Source organism: Pelecanus crispus, chromosome 3 (assembly GCF_030463565.1).
Source record: "Pelecanus crispus isolate bPelCri1 chromosome 3, bPelCri1.pri, whole genome shotgun sequence".
Lineage (NCBI taxonomy): Eukaryota > Metazoa > Chordata > Aves > Pelecaniformes > Pelecanidae > Pelecanus > Pelecanus crispus.
In genome coordinates this window covers 80,113,181-80,127,339 of record NC_134645.1, presented here as the reverse complement: position 1 = coordinate 80,127,339, position 14,159 = coordinate 80,113,181, and the positions used below count along the sequence as shown (strand labels likewise).

Sequence of the window (14,159 nt, the reverse complement as noted above, 5' to 3'; positions counted from 1 at the left end):
GTTAAACCTCATACAGTTGGCCGCGGCCCATCGATCCAGCCTGTCCAGGTCCCTCTGCAGGGCCATCCTACCCTCCAGCAGATCGACACTCCCACCCAGTTTGGTGTCATCTGCAAACCTACTGAGGGTGCACTCAACCCTCATCCAGATCATTGATAAAGATATTAAACAAGGCTGGCCCCAAACCAGAGCTCTGGGAAACACCACTTGTGACTGGCTGCTGGCAAACTCCATTCACCACAACTCTTTGGGGCTGGCCATCCAGCCAGTTTTTTACCCAGCAAAGAGTACACCCGTCCAAGGCATGAGCCGCCAGCTTCCTTAGGAGAATGCTGTGGGTAATGGTGTCAAAGGCTTTACTAAAGTCCAGGCAGATGACGTCCACAGCCTCTCCCTTATCCACTAAGCAGTTCACCTTGTCACAGAAGGACATCAGGTTAGTCAAGCGGGACCTGCTTTTCATAAACTCATGCTGACTGGGTCTGATCACCTAGTTGTCCTGTACGTGCCGTGTGATGACGCTCAAGACTATCTGCTCCATAACCTTCCCCGGCACTGAGGTCAGACTGACAGGCCTGTAGTTCCCCAGATCCTCCTTCTGGCCCTTCTTGTGGATGGGTGTCACATTTGCTAACCTCCAGTCAACTGGGACCTCCCTGGTTAGCCAGAACTGCTGATAAATGATGGAAAGTGGCTTGGTGAGCACTTCCACCAACTCCCTCAGTACCCTTGGATGGATCCCATCCAGCCCCATAGAGTCGTGTGTGTCTAAGTGGTGTAGCAGGTCACTAACCATTTCCCCTTGGATTATGGGGGCTTCATTCTGCTTCCAGTCCCTGTCTTCCAGCTCAGCTAATTTTCTCCCTGCAGAACCTCACGACATCCCTGTAGTCCTGAGTTGCCTGCCCCTTCTTCCAAAGGTCACGAACTCTCCTTTTTTTCCTGAGTTCCAGCCACAGCTTTCTGTTCAGCCAGGCCAGTCATCTTCTCCACTGGCTCATCTTTTGGCACATGGGGTCAGCCTGCTCTTGCACCTTTAAGACTTCCTTCTTGAAGAATGTCCAGCCTTCCTGGACTCTTTGCCTTTCAGGACTGCCTCCCAAGTCAACCAGTCTCCTAAACAGGCCAAAGTCTGCCCTCTGGAAGTTCAAGGTAGCAGTTCTGCTGACCCCACTCCGAGAATCAAAAACTCTATCATTTCATGATTGCTATGCCCAAGACAGTCTCCAACCACCACAGCACCCACAAGTCCTTCTGTGTTCGCTAACAGGTCCAGTGGGGCACCTTCCCTAGTTGACTCCCTCACCAGCTGTGTCAGGAAGTTATCTTCCACACACTCCAGGAACCTCCTAGACTGTTTCCTCTCTGCTGTTTCCAGCAGACATCTGGTAAGTTGAAGTCCCCCACAAGAACAAGGGCTAGCGATTGTGAGACTTCTCCCAGCTGCTTATAGAATATTTCATCTGCCTCTTCATCCTGGTTGGGTGGTCTATAACAGACTCCCACCATCTGCCTTGTTGGCTTTCCCCCTGATTCTTACCCATAAACACTCAACCCTATCACCACCATTATTAAGCTCTAGAACGTCAAAACACTCCCTAACATACAGAGCTACCCCACTGCCTCTCCTTCCTTGTCTATCCCTTCTGAAGAGTTTCTAGCCATCCATTGCAGCACTCCAGTTGTGCGGGTCATCCCACCACATTTCCATGATGGCAACTATATCATAGTTTTCCTGCTGCACAATGGCTTCCAGTTCCTCCTGTTTGTTGCCCATGCCGCGTGCATTGGTGTAGATGCACTTCATTTGGGCTATTGATCCTGCCACCTTTTTGGGGAGAGAATCCCTAATTCCTACATGACCATTCTCAGGTGCTTCTGCAGTTTCTAACATATCAATAACCCTTGCGTCTTTGCTGCCGCATAGATCTCCATCTCCTACCTCCACTGAGATGGTAGACTGAAGGACCTCGCTAGCACACCATCCCTCATAACAATTTGTAAATCTCCTTAATACACACTGAAAGGTGGCAAGCACAACAGTAACGTTCAAAATTCTTTCCATGGAACAACTTGAGAGCTGCAGGCCTGTAAGCCTGCCATCCAGACAAATTAGTGTACATCATTACGAAGAACTGAATTAGCAGACACCTGGATGACTTGTTGGAGAACAGACAACACAACTTTTGTAAAGTGAAATGTCTCAAGGGTTTATAAGCACATGGAGGGAGAGCTATGATGTAGTTAGATTTCCAAGAGAGTTTTGAAAGTCCTTAATCAAAGCTTTTTAGGAAAACTTAACAAATGGGGCATAAAAAAGAAATGACATGGCACAGATAAATAATTCCTCAAAAGGTACAAAACAGAGGACAGGAGTAAATCACCAGTCTTCACAGTTAGGAAAGGTGAGTTTTCATAGGTTTCTGTACTGGGACCCATGCTATTCAAGATATCCGTAAATTACCTAAAAAAATGAGATTAAAGTTTGCCAACAATACTAAGTCATGGAAAAGAAACACACTGAGCATTAGTAAATACACAGAAACACCAGCTGATTGAAGAGGCTTCCATGCTGGAAAGAGTTGGAGGCTGGGTTAGTAGGAGTATTGTACACGCTTGCCTTGCTCTCATTCTTGGAGCATCTGCTATAAGACACAGTGAGAAGCAGACCAAAGGTGCAGCCATTGTTAGAACCTTTGTCTTTAACTACCAGTCCACGGTAAAATAGAGACGGAAAGTTAGTAAAGTCTATTTAGCTGGCAACTCACCTAACACAAGACTTTCTAATATATGTCTTGAAACTCTGAAAATCTTTAACCTGTATCTGAAGCAAGAGAAATTACTTAAAAATGTGATCCACTGAAAGCAAGATTACTAAACTTTTAATATACATTTGCTACAAATTTAATGTATTTCAGATAATATATTGATATTATTCATTTTAATTAAGACAACTCATAATAATCAGAGACATGCAAATTAAAATTAAAATCAAGTGTAAAATGTCATGTATAGAATAAAAAGTAAATTGCAGGGCTCTAAAATCCAACAACTTCCCTTTTATAGGTGTACTTTAAGACTACAGTTTCCTTTATCTATACTATTTCATCAGGCTTACAATTCATCTACCTCACTAATGAGCTCCAATTGCAAATATCTGTCTCAAAAATCTTTTTATTGTTGCATACAGCCACAAACACATTGCAAGGAATAATTTACCTGTGCTTATGAACACTAATCCTCAAATGGGAAATACATTAAAAACAACCTGTTGTGTTTGAAGTGGTATGCCAACCATAATGTCTGCCTGTTGGCAGACTCTTTATTAGCTTGAAGTGTATTTCACTAAATGCTTTTTCAAGCAAAGCAAAACATTTGCTTTCAGTGAAATGTACAACTTCCATTCAAAAGAATACTATGTGTGAACGTATATATGTATACAACATTTATAATCCAGTATTTGTTTATGCTGCCATCTCTGTGTGTATTCCATATGAATATATCTTCAATTTTGAATGGATTATGAAAGATTCAATTAGAGGTGATAACACTGAACAAAGTGTCACAAAGACTCAAATAGATTAAAAAAAAATCTTATGAGAAAAAAAATACATGAGTAAACAAACCTGATCTCATTCCACTTAATTTACAGGTAATATGCTAGAAGAGTATTAGAAGAGTATGGAATCAAAATTAATCCCATTATACAGAATGAATATTCCAAAGTATATTATTAACACTTCAGAAAATTTACATCATTATGGGGCTGCTTGATGAAAAACTCTACTCTTGTTTCATGCAGTACAATAAAGAGAATGACAGCTGACTATGACAACTAAAATTATAATGCCTTAGGATCTTGGTCACAACTGGATAAATAATACCAGATTAGAAAGACCAGCGATCTTATTTGCCTATTAAATTAAATGACAATATAGACTTCTGCAAAGAAATTATTTTAACATCTGTGAAAAGATTATTTTACTGTATTTGCAAAACTTGCTTAATTGACCAGAAATATACCAAAATTTGTCATTTTCAAAAGGCAAGTCATATTCCCTCCAATATTACTAGCTTTTCTTCTCAGTACATCATACTGGCAGTTATTATGTTTTCATTTAAATAAAATAATACATTATTATTTATTTTTAATTAAGGAATGTATTATTCACCTCATTATTCTTTTCACAGCTTTTTTCTTGTCTCCAAGGGCTCTATTCACAATTAACCCTTCAGTAAGGAAGGGATACAGGAATGCAGCTCCCTCTGGTGTCAGTCAACGTCCTTTTTTGTGACAGCCAAATAAAATGTCTCTGAAGCTATGTGTAGTCCTTTCTCCCCCCCCCCGCCCCCCAAGAACGTGTGTCTGATTTGATAGCCTTTTTTGAACAACTATTTTCCTGACATTTAAAACAGGCCTACAAGCTGAAAATAGAATACTAGCTAGTAGCTACCAGCTGGAAATAGAATAAAAATAATACTACTCACTACCTTCCTCATTTTTTTTTGAGATTAAGACCACCAAAACATGTATCATCCACTCCTGTTCATTACTGTAGCACTAAGCGTACAATGGCTTATAAAATCTGAAAAAGTGACTGATCAGTTTTACAGTTCTCCTCTTTCACCATTTGTTTCTCTTGATTTATCTGCTAATTTTCTCCCATAATTTCTTAAACATTTGTCCAGCACTGGCTTCTGTGCACAAATGAATAATTTCTAACTATGCAATACACTAATATGAAGGGATACTAAGGTAAAAGAAATGTTATTTTTGTCTTGTTCTGGGAGAGTGGTTACCTATCAAATGAACTGAAGTAAACTACAATCACAACGTAAGGTTCTGAACCTTATTTCAAGCTAATTAAACAAAGCATGGCAAAGAGATGTCTTGTAAGTCTTATATATTGTGTTGTACAAATTCCTAGAACTACACTAACACGCTGCAGGATTGGGGCATAAATTAGCACTCCCCTCAAAACTCCAGTCCTTAAATTCACCTGAACTATGGCATTCTCTATGCTGTATCCATTAGCAAACCTTAAGGAAAGGACATTTAAATTAATCATTTTACAACACTAGATCAGTTACCATCAGATTTAGTTACAGGCTCTCAGACAAAGAGTGGAACACAAGTCCTGAAGCAGGACTTGTGGAAGAAGCCACTTCTTTACTATCATTTTGCATTTTTAAAGAAAAAGAGTTCCAAACCATTCAGCTGCATCTAAACCTGAAACAGCATCCCACAGATCAGTTACAGCATCAGCAGCCTCTAGGAACCATGGTCTAAATTTTAAGTAGCTATCTGGATAAATAAATCTAGTACCTAAAGTGCTCAACGCCATAAAACAGCATCATTTTTGGAAATTCAAGAGGATGAGTGGTAAATCTCAGGCCAATGCAAGATGCATCAAGCAGGACAATCAAAATGAGACAACTGTTCAATGTTGCCAGAATTAATTGATTGAGCCTTAACTAATCTGTCAGACTTCTGGAGCTTGGGGGCGGGGGGGTGGGGGTGGGCAGCAGGGTTAACACGTACACAAACAAAATCTAATTCAACATACTTATCATTGGAATTAAATTATAAAAATATTTAATATCCTAAACATGCCATTACATTATTAAATGCAATGTATAACGAGGTATGATGTCATTAAATTTAATATTATTGAATGTTATTTTAATATTAAAATAGTAAATACCTTGATATATTGAAATATACAAACCTCAGTATTATTACAGTTTAAAAACATAGGTTTGGCAAATTTGATTTTTTCAAAAGCTGTAGAAATTGATAAAATATCAGAAAGAATAAGCTAAGAACTCAGTCTGTTACCCACCTATAGGCTATCATTCCTTGATTTCTATTATTTCAATCCCATTCACACACTAAGCAATATTTTTTCCCAGTACATTTTCTAAAAAATAAAACCATAGAACAAAAGCAGCTGTAAAACCTGTCTCATGTCCTACTGCACAATCCCTTCCCAATATACTTACACTATGCAAAATTACATTATTCACTACTAAATAGTTCCTTCCTACACAATATAGTGTATATATTAGAAAATATTCTTTCAGGATAATTAGTTACCACATAAGCCGCTAACAATATATAACCAGGGTCCCTTTATAAAGCAAAACAAGAAAGTTATTCTAAGTCTATTAATACATTTTTCCTCCTCTGTTAATTCAGACATATAATGCATTGCCTATTGCTTCAGTTCCAGATCTTCACTACATTAATTTTATTTAACTGAATGTTTTAGCAAAAATCAAGGTATATCCGAGTTTCACTTGAAACCCTAGGCTTGCTTCTCATCAGGATCATTTCAGTCTCACAGCTCGGTGGGTAGGAGATGGACTGAAAGCTAGGAGACTGAACTGTCTCCCAGGCTTGGATATCAGAACCTTGGTAGATCCTCGAGAACTTTAGTGGCTATGGCTGAGCAAGCTCTGAAAAATGATGTACTAAATATAGTTCAGTGATGCTAATTAGGAACCTATCATTATGAAGGTATAAGGGCAGTCCACAAGGACTGGATTTAAGGATTGTAAGAGGAATATCAGAGTACTGAAGAGACAACTTGGTTCCTTTAGCCAGCAAAATTGAACTAGGGATTTATCAGACCACCTGACCAGGGTATCAAAAATATCAAATAAACTCTATTAAAGGCCACCTCTGGAGCAGGTCTGATGCATCTTGTTGACATCCAAGAAGAAAAAGTCAGCTTTCAAAAATCTCCAGTCATGGAGGTCTGGGTTATCATTGCTTATCTCCCACTGAGGACACCATCAAGTAAACTGGCTGAGATTATCCATTAGGTATTCAGAAATCTGTGAAAGAGACTGCCGAGCGCTGAACCTGATGTTGAAGGCACCAGTCCCAAAGATCATTTCACAGGCAAGTCTTGCTCTTCCTTTCCTTTTTTAGTATCACCTGAATTCACTACTCTATGTAGGCAAGGAATTAATGACAGGTAGGTCTTTTTTCTGCTAACACATAGTTGTTTTCAGTGAGAAATTACTGCCCGTTTGCTCATCCCCTCATTATCATTCGAGGTGGACATGAAACAGCACCACACTGCTAACACTGCCACTGCTGGGGAGACAACATCACGAAATTAGATAGAGTCTTTGAGAGGATGGGGGTCTCTGAAAAGCTGAGTAAGCCTTTAGCTTTCAAGTCCATCAGTTCTCTTGCCCCACGTGTATAAGAACACTTTCTCTAGTGTTCCCTGGCAATCATAGTAATATCGAAGAAAGAGGGGTGACTAATGAAGAAAATTCACAGAGAACGCTCAATATGCTTGTGAGCACAGTGAGAAGGAGGATTCCCAGAGCAGGACCTGCTGCAAGGACTCTGCTGGTTCTGGAACACTGACTGAAGCTCTAGTTGCAGGTCTGCAGAGACCTACCTCCAATCATGCAACATGCGGGGGCCTCACCATGTGCTGAAGACGTTGTCCACACAGGATGAAGGGAGAGAGGCTGGCCTGTGAGCTGAAGAGGCCTGGTTCTAAAGATCAGTTGCACTCCAGACACTTTCTGGAGAAACATTTCCCACTTATTGAATGTTAACACCTTAAGCCATGGCAAACTGAAGGTCTTCCTGAGGTGAGAAAATGTCTTTCACAAGACGAGCAGTGTTTAAAACCCTCAAGGGGATGGCATGGTAAGCAAAAAATAAGGAATAAAAGTTAAAAGCATCTGAGAGGGGAAAAAAAAAGCGGGGGAGAAATAATATGCTCGAAAGTCAGGGTTTCACTCCTGAAAACTAACAAATAAGGGGCAAGGAAAAGAAATAACTAACTAGGAGAACATGGCAAAAATAGGAAATAGTACAAAGAAAAGATAGAAAGAGGGGAAAGGCTACTGAAGGTTCAATGTTAACTGAAAATTGTTTTCGCTAACATAGAAGTCACTCGAGCTTAGCAGACAAGAGTTATGCAGCATTCTCTTTCTTTATACAGAGGTAGAAGGAAAAAAGGGAAATGACATCTTGCTGTGACTGAATAAAAGTTCTGGTCTGAATGCCTGCAATATAAACATTCATTAAAGGAACATATTCAAAAGGAGTAACGTTCTTCTCCCCAGATAGAGGTGTCAGAGACTGGGGCCAAGAACAAACTCTATCAGTTTGGTTTCTTACATGGTACTAAGATTCTGTTTACAGGGAACAGCTGAATAAAAGGAAAAACAAGATTGGTCAATAGCTGTGAACAAAATGAGGAGGTTACTATTTATCCATCTTCTAACAATGGTACAGCTGCACAGCGCTATCAGTTGTGTTTCACGTATGCTGGAATGCTATAGCTTGACATACACCGACATATACCAACTCGGGCAGTACTAGAGTATTAAGGTATCTTCAATACTGCGGGGAAAAAAAAAAAGCAAGCACTTCTCCAAAGCAGATACAGTCAGGAAGCAAGAAATACAGGGAAGAGTGGCTAGGAAACTAAAACAGCTTGTCCAGAGAATTTCTGTTGTCACAGTGCTAAGAAAAGCTGTCAGAAGATGGATCTTTTTATGAAGTTAGAGAAGACTGGGAATAGACAGGGGGAAAAGAAATTACTTACTGGCAATTTTTTATGTTGTGTCAAGACAGACTGATGTGTTTTCATGCTCCAGGGAGAAAGGCAAGGGCTATCACTCAAAGCAGAAATAAGCATTTCATCCTTTCATCTCTACTTCTTTTAAAGGTCAAAAAATTTCTCAAACTGAACAATTAAAAGCAACACATCAAATAAACTATGAAAGGATTGAGAATTTGTATGGAGACACATGGCAACTATCACTGACATACTGATGTCAAGCTCTTTTCATTTTATATTAAAACACAGGCAAACAGAATTCCTGTCATTTAATAGGTATTGTTTCTGCAGGCATGTCCTACTTACACATAGTATCCAAGATCATAGAAACACAGTCCTGTTCAGGTTGAAAAGACCTCCAGAAGTCATCTAGTCCATCACTGTGCTCAAAGCAGATCCAGTTGGATCCAGTTGCCTGACTAATCCAGTCAAGTTATTAATATCTCCAAGAATGGAGATCTAATGACATACACGACAAAACTCTATACTTAGCTTTTCTAAATAATGTTTTTTGGTATCACTTAAAGTACTGGAGGATCTAATTCCATCACAGTGCTCTTTGTCAATATCATATCAGAAGAAAGTTTAAGAATGAGAGTCATAATGGCAGGAGATTAATCCTCTATTTGCGGGCTGGTAACTGAAAAATCTTAGAGGCAGAAATGACTAAGTGCTAATCAGGTCAAAGACCATTCATTTAAATTTGCATAACTTTACCATCAAAAGCAAAAGCAGCTTTAGTTTAAAGGAAATGAACCCCTACCAGAACACTAAGTTTCCGCTCTCAGGGTGAAGCCTCATTTCATCTACAACTTAAAGGCTGATTCTCAAACATACACATTATCCACAGAAAACAAAAAGGGAAGGACTGCAGAGAAGCTGGTTGCCAGGGGACTGCTGCAAAACCATGTCTGCTGGCTGTGACTCACAGGCAACTACTAAAATTTATCTGCACGTCAGCAGGCCTCGCTGTACACCAGTGACACACCAAGTGAAGACTGGTTATTTGGGTTTAAGCACGTTAGAGACAAAATTCCTATGCCAGGACCCCCAAATCTTTTTGGAATTGTATTGCTACTAGCACAAACAGGCAGAAAAGCTAAAAGAATTCTGGAACGAAATACTTTCACGTACCTTTGTAATATGATCTCCATTTTTATAGTGCAATCCTTAACATTACTGAGAAATAAGGATTATTTTGCAAAACATGTTCTATATAATTGTAGGAAAAAATGTTTTCTTATTGAAAACCTACACAGTATAAACCAAAAACTTACTTCAGTTGGTATCAACACTGCCTGCAGAAAACCTACAAACACCATGATGCTATCTAGAGGGAAGAACAAAACATTGAAGTAACAGGTCCTGCTCAGAAGTGTTTAACTTACTTAAAAAAAAATTCTGAATGACCTTTTCTGGGCTTGCTATTGCAGAGTAAACTAGTGCATTTCCCCCTCCTACCTTCTTTGTCATTTCCAACATTGCATGTCTTTTTGACTGCTAGTGAGTCCCAAGTTCATGACAGAAGCTCCTCTCAAGTGAAAACAGCCAATTTAGGGCTCATCCCTATGTATGCACACTTCACACAGAACCACATTCCTTTTACAGAAAAGGAACTTACATAATTATGGTTACATTTGGTTACAATTCCTTGAAAGTGTCTAATTGTGCTATACATTAGGCAAACCATATAACAAATGTGGGAGCATTCAATGGAAATTCTTCACTACTTTTTTTCTCCCTTAATTGAGTTCTTTCTTGGTATTGCTTCATCCTGACCTCTTCCTGAGCAGTTGCATACACAATGTCAGGCATAATCTCTGTATACCAAGGAAACATAGCAAAGGCAGGCAAATCTCAATAGGTAAGCACCAAGACCACAGTGTTGAGTTAGAAGTTGGTGTCCTTTAAAATTGAAAAACCAAGTCATTTGCTTTTTTTTTTTTAAAGGTCAAATGAAACTTCCAAATGTAAATTTGGTATGCCACCTACAAAAGGAAATTCCCCTAGACGGAGTATGTAATCAAATAAGAATTTTAAAACAAGCAAACTAAAATAAATGAATACAATATTAGTAAGAGTGACTTGGAAGGGGAAGCTAGTACACAAGAGGCTAGAGTCTGAGAAGGGCTTTTGGCAGAATGAAGCAAGACCACAGATGCTGATCATACACTGCATCCTAATCTGATACGCTCTTGCTTCACTGAAAAGAATTTAAATAGTTATTTTCCTCACTGTTGCAGCAGCTATACTAATAACATTCATATTTATGTGCTGTAAGCATTCCTGTCTCGATTGCATAATTCAGTGTCCTCAATTAGAGTCTTCAACCTAATAGCACCCTAACACATTTGAAAGGCTGCCAAAACAGAGTCACCATACAGTATACCATCAAACCAATAATTAAAATCAATCTATTTAACAAATTAGGCTACATCACCTATGACCATAAGATACTGATGGAGCTGAAAGGCTTTTCACATTGTAGATGGATACACATGCACATTTTAATATTTAATGTGTTGGTAGTCTTACTAATGTCCTAGTAGTTAAAAAGCACCTGTAGTATTGCAAATTCAAAATGCTATCATGCTGGTTCATCTGACAACTTTTTAAAGTTGCTGTAACTTAAAAGAAAAAACAACCCAGAAACCAGCCTTTTCAGAAAAACTCCTTCAGAGTTCTAGAGCTCAAGAAGTATTCACTCCTCTCAAATACACTGAGGGAAAAACTGTTGACAGAAGGGAGAAGAAGGAAGAAAAATCTTTAGCTGTTTGAAATACTATGTAATAATTACATTTCTGGGTTTATTATTTTAGAAGGCACTACATTTTTTTCCTGATTTACCACAACATGACCAAGGGTTTAAGTTAAGAGAATTAAGCAACCGGTGATGTATTCCTCATTATGTCATATTCCCTACTCAAGAATTGCTCTAAGGTTAGCAATTACTGACTCCATTAACTACCAGGTATCTTTTTCTGTCACATTCCACTGGTAACAGAAATATATGGCTGAACATTTTTAAGACACGCTGCTGGAAAAAATCGTAGCTTTCTTTCACAGAAGTCCATGCTAGTCACTAACCACAAAAGGAGTGCATTCAAGGCTAGAGAATTTGAAAAGGTGTTCCTACTTCAACCACAAAAACTATGACTGTAAAATATATTCATTCTAAATACAGCTATTAGGACAAAGTACTTACTTAGGCTACTCAGTTGTCTGATTATATTTGCCAAGGAGATATTGGTGACACATTCCAATTCATTCTTGATACCTCGGGGTAGAGCTGTGTGGCACAGGTGCCTGGGGTCTATGTTTCTTTTTACCAGCGGCATTCTGGAATGTATCAGAGGACCAGCAAACCTGTAAAGAAAGGAGACAAAATACTGTTATAAGTTTAATTGTATTTTAAATTCAGATTACATCTAAAGTTAAATTGACTAATCCTAACAAGATAAAAATACGTCCATAGTACTGATGGAATTCATTGCTCTGTGAGTACATAAATCTTTCCTTCTTTGCCCAATGAAAGACTATTTCATTCTCTCTCTTTAAACCTTTACCTGACTCAGATGCCAATGAACTGACAAATAATTTTTTTACAGTTCACGCTTTTTTCATTTTCCCCCTGCAAAAAAAGACAGGAAAATCTTTGCGGTACAAAAACATTAAAGAAGTATTTCCTTCTTGATGGACTACTTCCTTATTCAGGCCGGGCAAAGTCCAACAACAAATTCCCTTTATTATGAGGTCAAAGTCAAACTAGTTGCCTATTCCATCTGAAAGGTAGGTATGATCCATTCACTATGTAGTGTCACGTTACTAGCAGGAGTCACCCTTCTAGTCTAAACATCCCTTCTAAATCATACCTAATCAAGGTAAGAAAAGAGAAGATGTTTCCCTTCCACCTACACTGCTACTGGCAATAAATTCAGCTAAGAACGCATCTTCCAAATACAAAAGTCTCCTCAGTAAACTTGTAGTGCAAAGCCCTCCGCACTTTTCCAAATCCACATATGTTAAATTAATCAAGAGTCTTTCCTAGCTCTGCAGACAGCATAAGAATCATGTCAGGCTGTGAATCCCAGGCTTGTAATTTTCTGCACCCACGGCACTGACTGGAAGGAGTTTCCCTGGGGGCAAGTTATGCCTCTCATCTTATTAGCGCTGCTTATTAAGATCTGTCTACTAAAACTTTTCTTGATGAAAAATGGATTCCCTAAAATTCTGTAATTTTTCCATCATCTGTCATTTAAAACTCTGAATGACCAATGCAAAACTCCTATTTGATATGCAGAGAATGGATACCCTTGGTATTGGTATAACTTAGTCTCCCTTTCCGTTGCGGAAGAGATTGCACTTTCTCCAGACTGCAAGGCAGAGAAGTTTTCTGCAACGCAACCTGTAGTCCTAGTCCCTCAACCGGACAGCCTGCCACAGCTTCACCTGTCCTCTGCTAGAAGCTTTATCCCCACATGTTCCCAGGAGGCAGCCAGGGCTTCGTGTTGTGCCACAGAATGCATCTTCCCTATGGTATATGTTTAGCTGCTGTTATCTTTACTTGGTCAAAACAGAGAGATTTTTTGGGTAACATAAGGCCATGGTGGCAGAGCTGAAATTTTGCCGACCTAGAATGGCATGGGGAATTAAAAGAGTCAAAGAAAACTTACGAAGTATTTTCCTCTCGCAGACTGCTTAGATTTCTCCTTGCCACTTCTCCTGAGAGTATATTCTTTCACTGAGGCCAGGGCTTAAAGCTGAGGGACACAGGCAGGATCCTTAAGTCTACCTGAGAAACACCTCTGTGTTTCCAGGACCTGATTAAACTTCATTCATTGCATTTTAACACCATGTCTACTGCCCTTATTTTCTTGAGAGAACTATCAAAAATATTTTATGCTTTTGAGGGATAAAAACCAATGAAAATAATTTTTCTAGTCTCTGGCTTAAGGGAAAGATTATACAGTTCTTAAAATTTTGTAATTTAGTTTCTCAACATTAACAGTAAAAATTATGGAAGTGTGCAGGGGGCAGGGGTAAATTATAAGAACAGATTTTTATTTTTATTTTCTAGGAATATCCTAAATCTTTCTAGTCCCTAAATACCTAAGTACTAAAAAGCTAGCTGCTACATAGAAGCTAAATGAAATAAAAAGTGCAAATCTGAACACTGACTCAAACAGAAGCAATGAGGAAGTATTTGTAGTTAAAGTGAGACTTTATACCTGCTGGTACAAGACACAGGTATAGCATGAAGCAAGGGAGATCAAATGGGCCCCATCAGCAGAGCTTCTGCTGTCTCAGTAGAGCACAACCCTTCCTCCCACCAGTGACAAGACCCCAAAGAAACCCTTAACTACAGGTTCGTTATTGCGGTTCCCCAACAGAAAATAAAGGAACCATTCTGTCACTGTAAAAGAAACACAACAAATGATAGGTGAGGAATGTTCTACAGAAGCAATTAAATATTAATTCCAGAGTAAAGCCCTTTCTTGATTACTGCTTTAATGATACTGTTGTATAAACAGCAGAGTAGGCAAGTCTTTTAAAAAGAGG

At 39.0% G+C, this 14,159-nt stretch overlaps 1 protein-coding gene across 1 annotated transcript in view; it reads right to left on the bottom strand.

Moving 5' to 3' along the window:
• WASF1 (WASP family member 1) overlaps nt 1-11,962 on the bottom strand; it is a 31,417-nt gene extending 19,455 nt beyond the window's left edge. Inside the window, exon 1 of the mRNA XM_075707941.1 lies at nt 11,806-11,962. Within this exon, the coding sequence (XP_075564056.1) occupies nt 11,806-11,938 (133 nt within the window). The 5' untranslated portion in view covers nt 11,939-11,962. The remainder of the gene's footprint in view (nt 1-11,805) is intronic.
• Nucleotides 11,963-14,159: the final 2,197 nt, after the last annotated feature.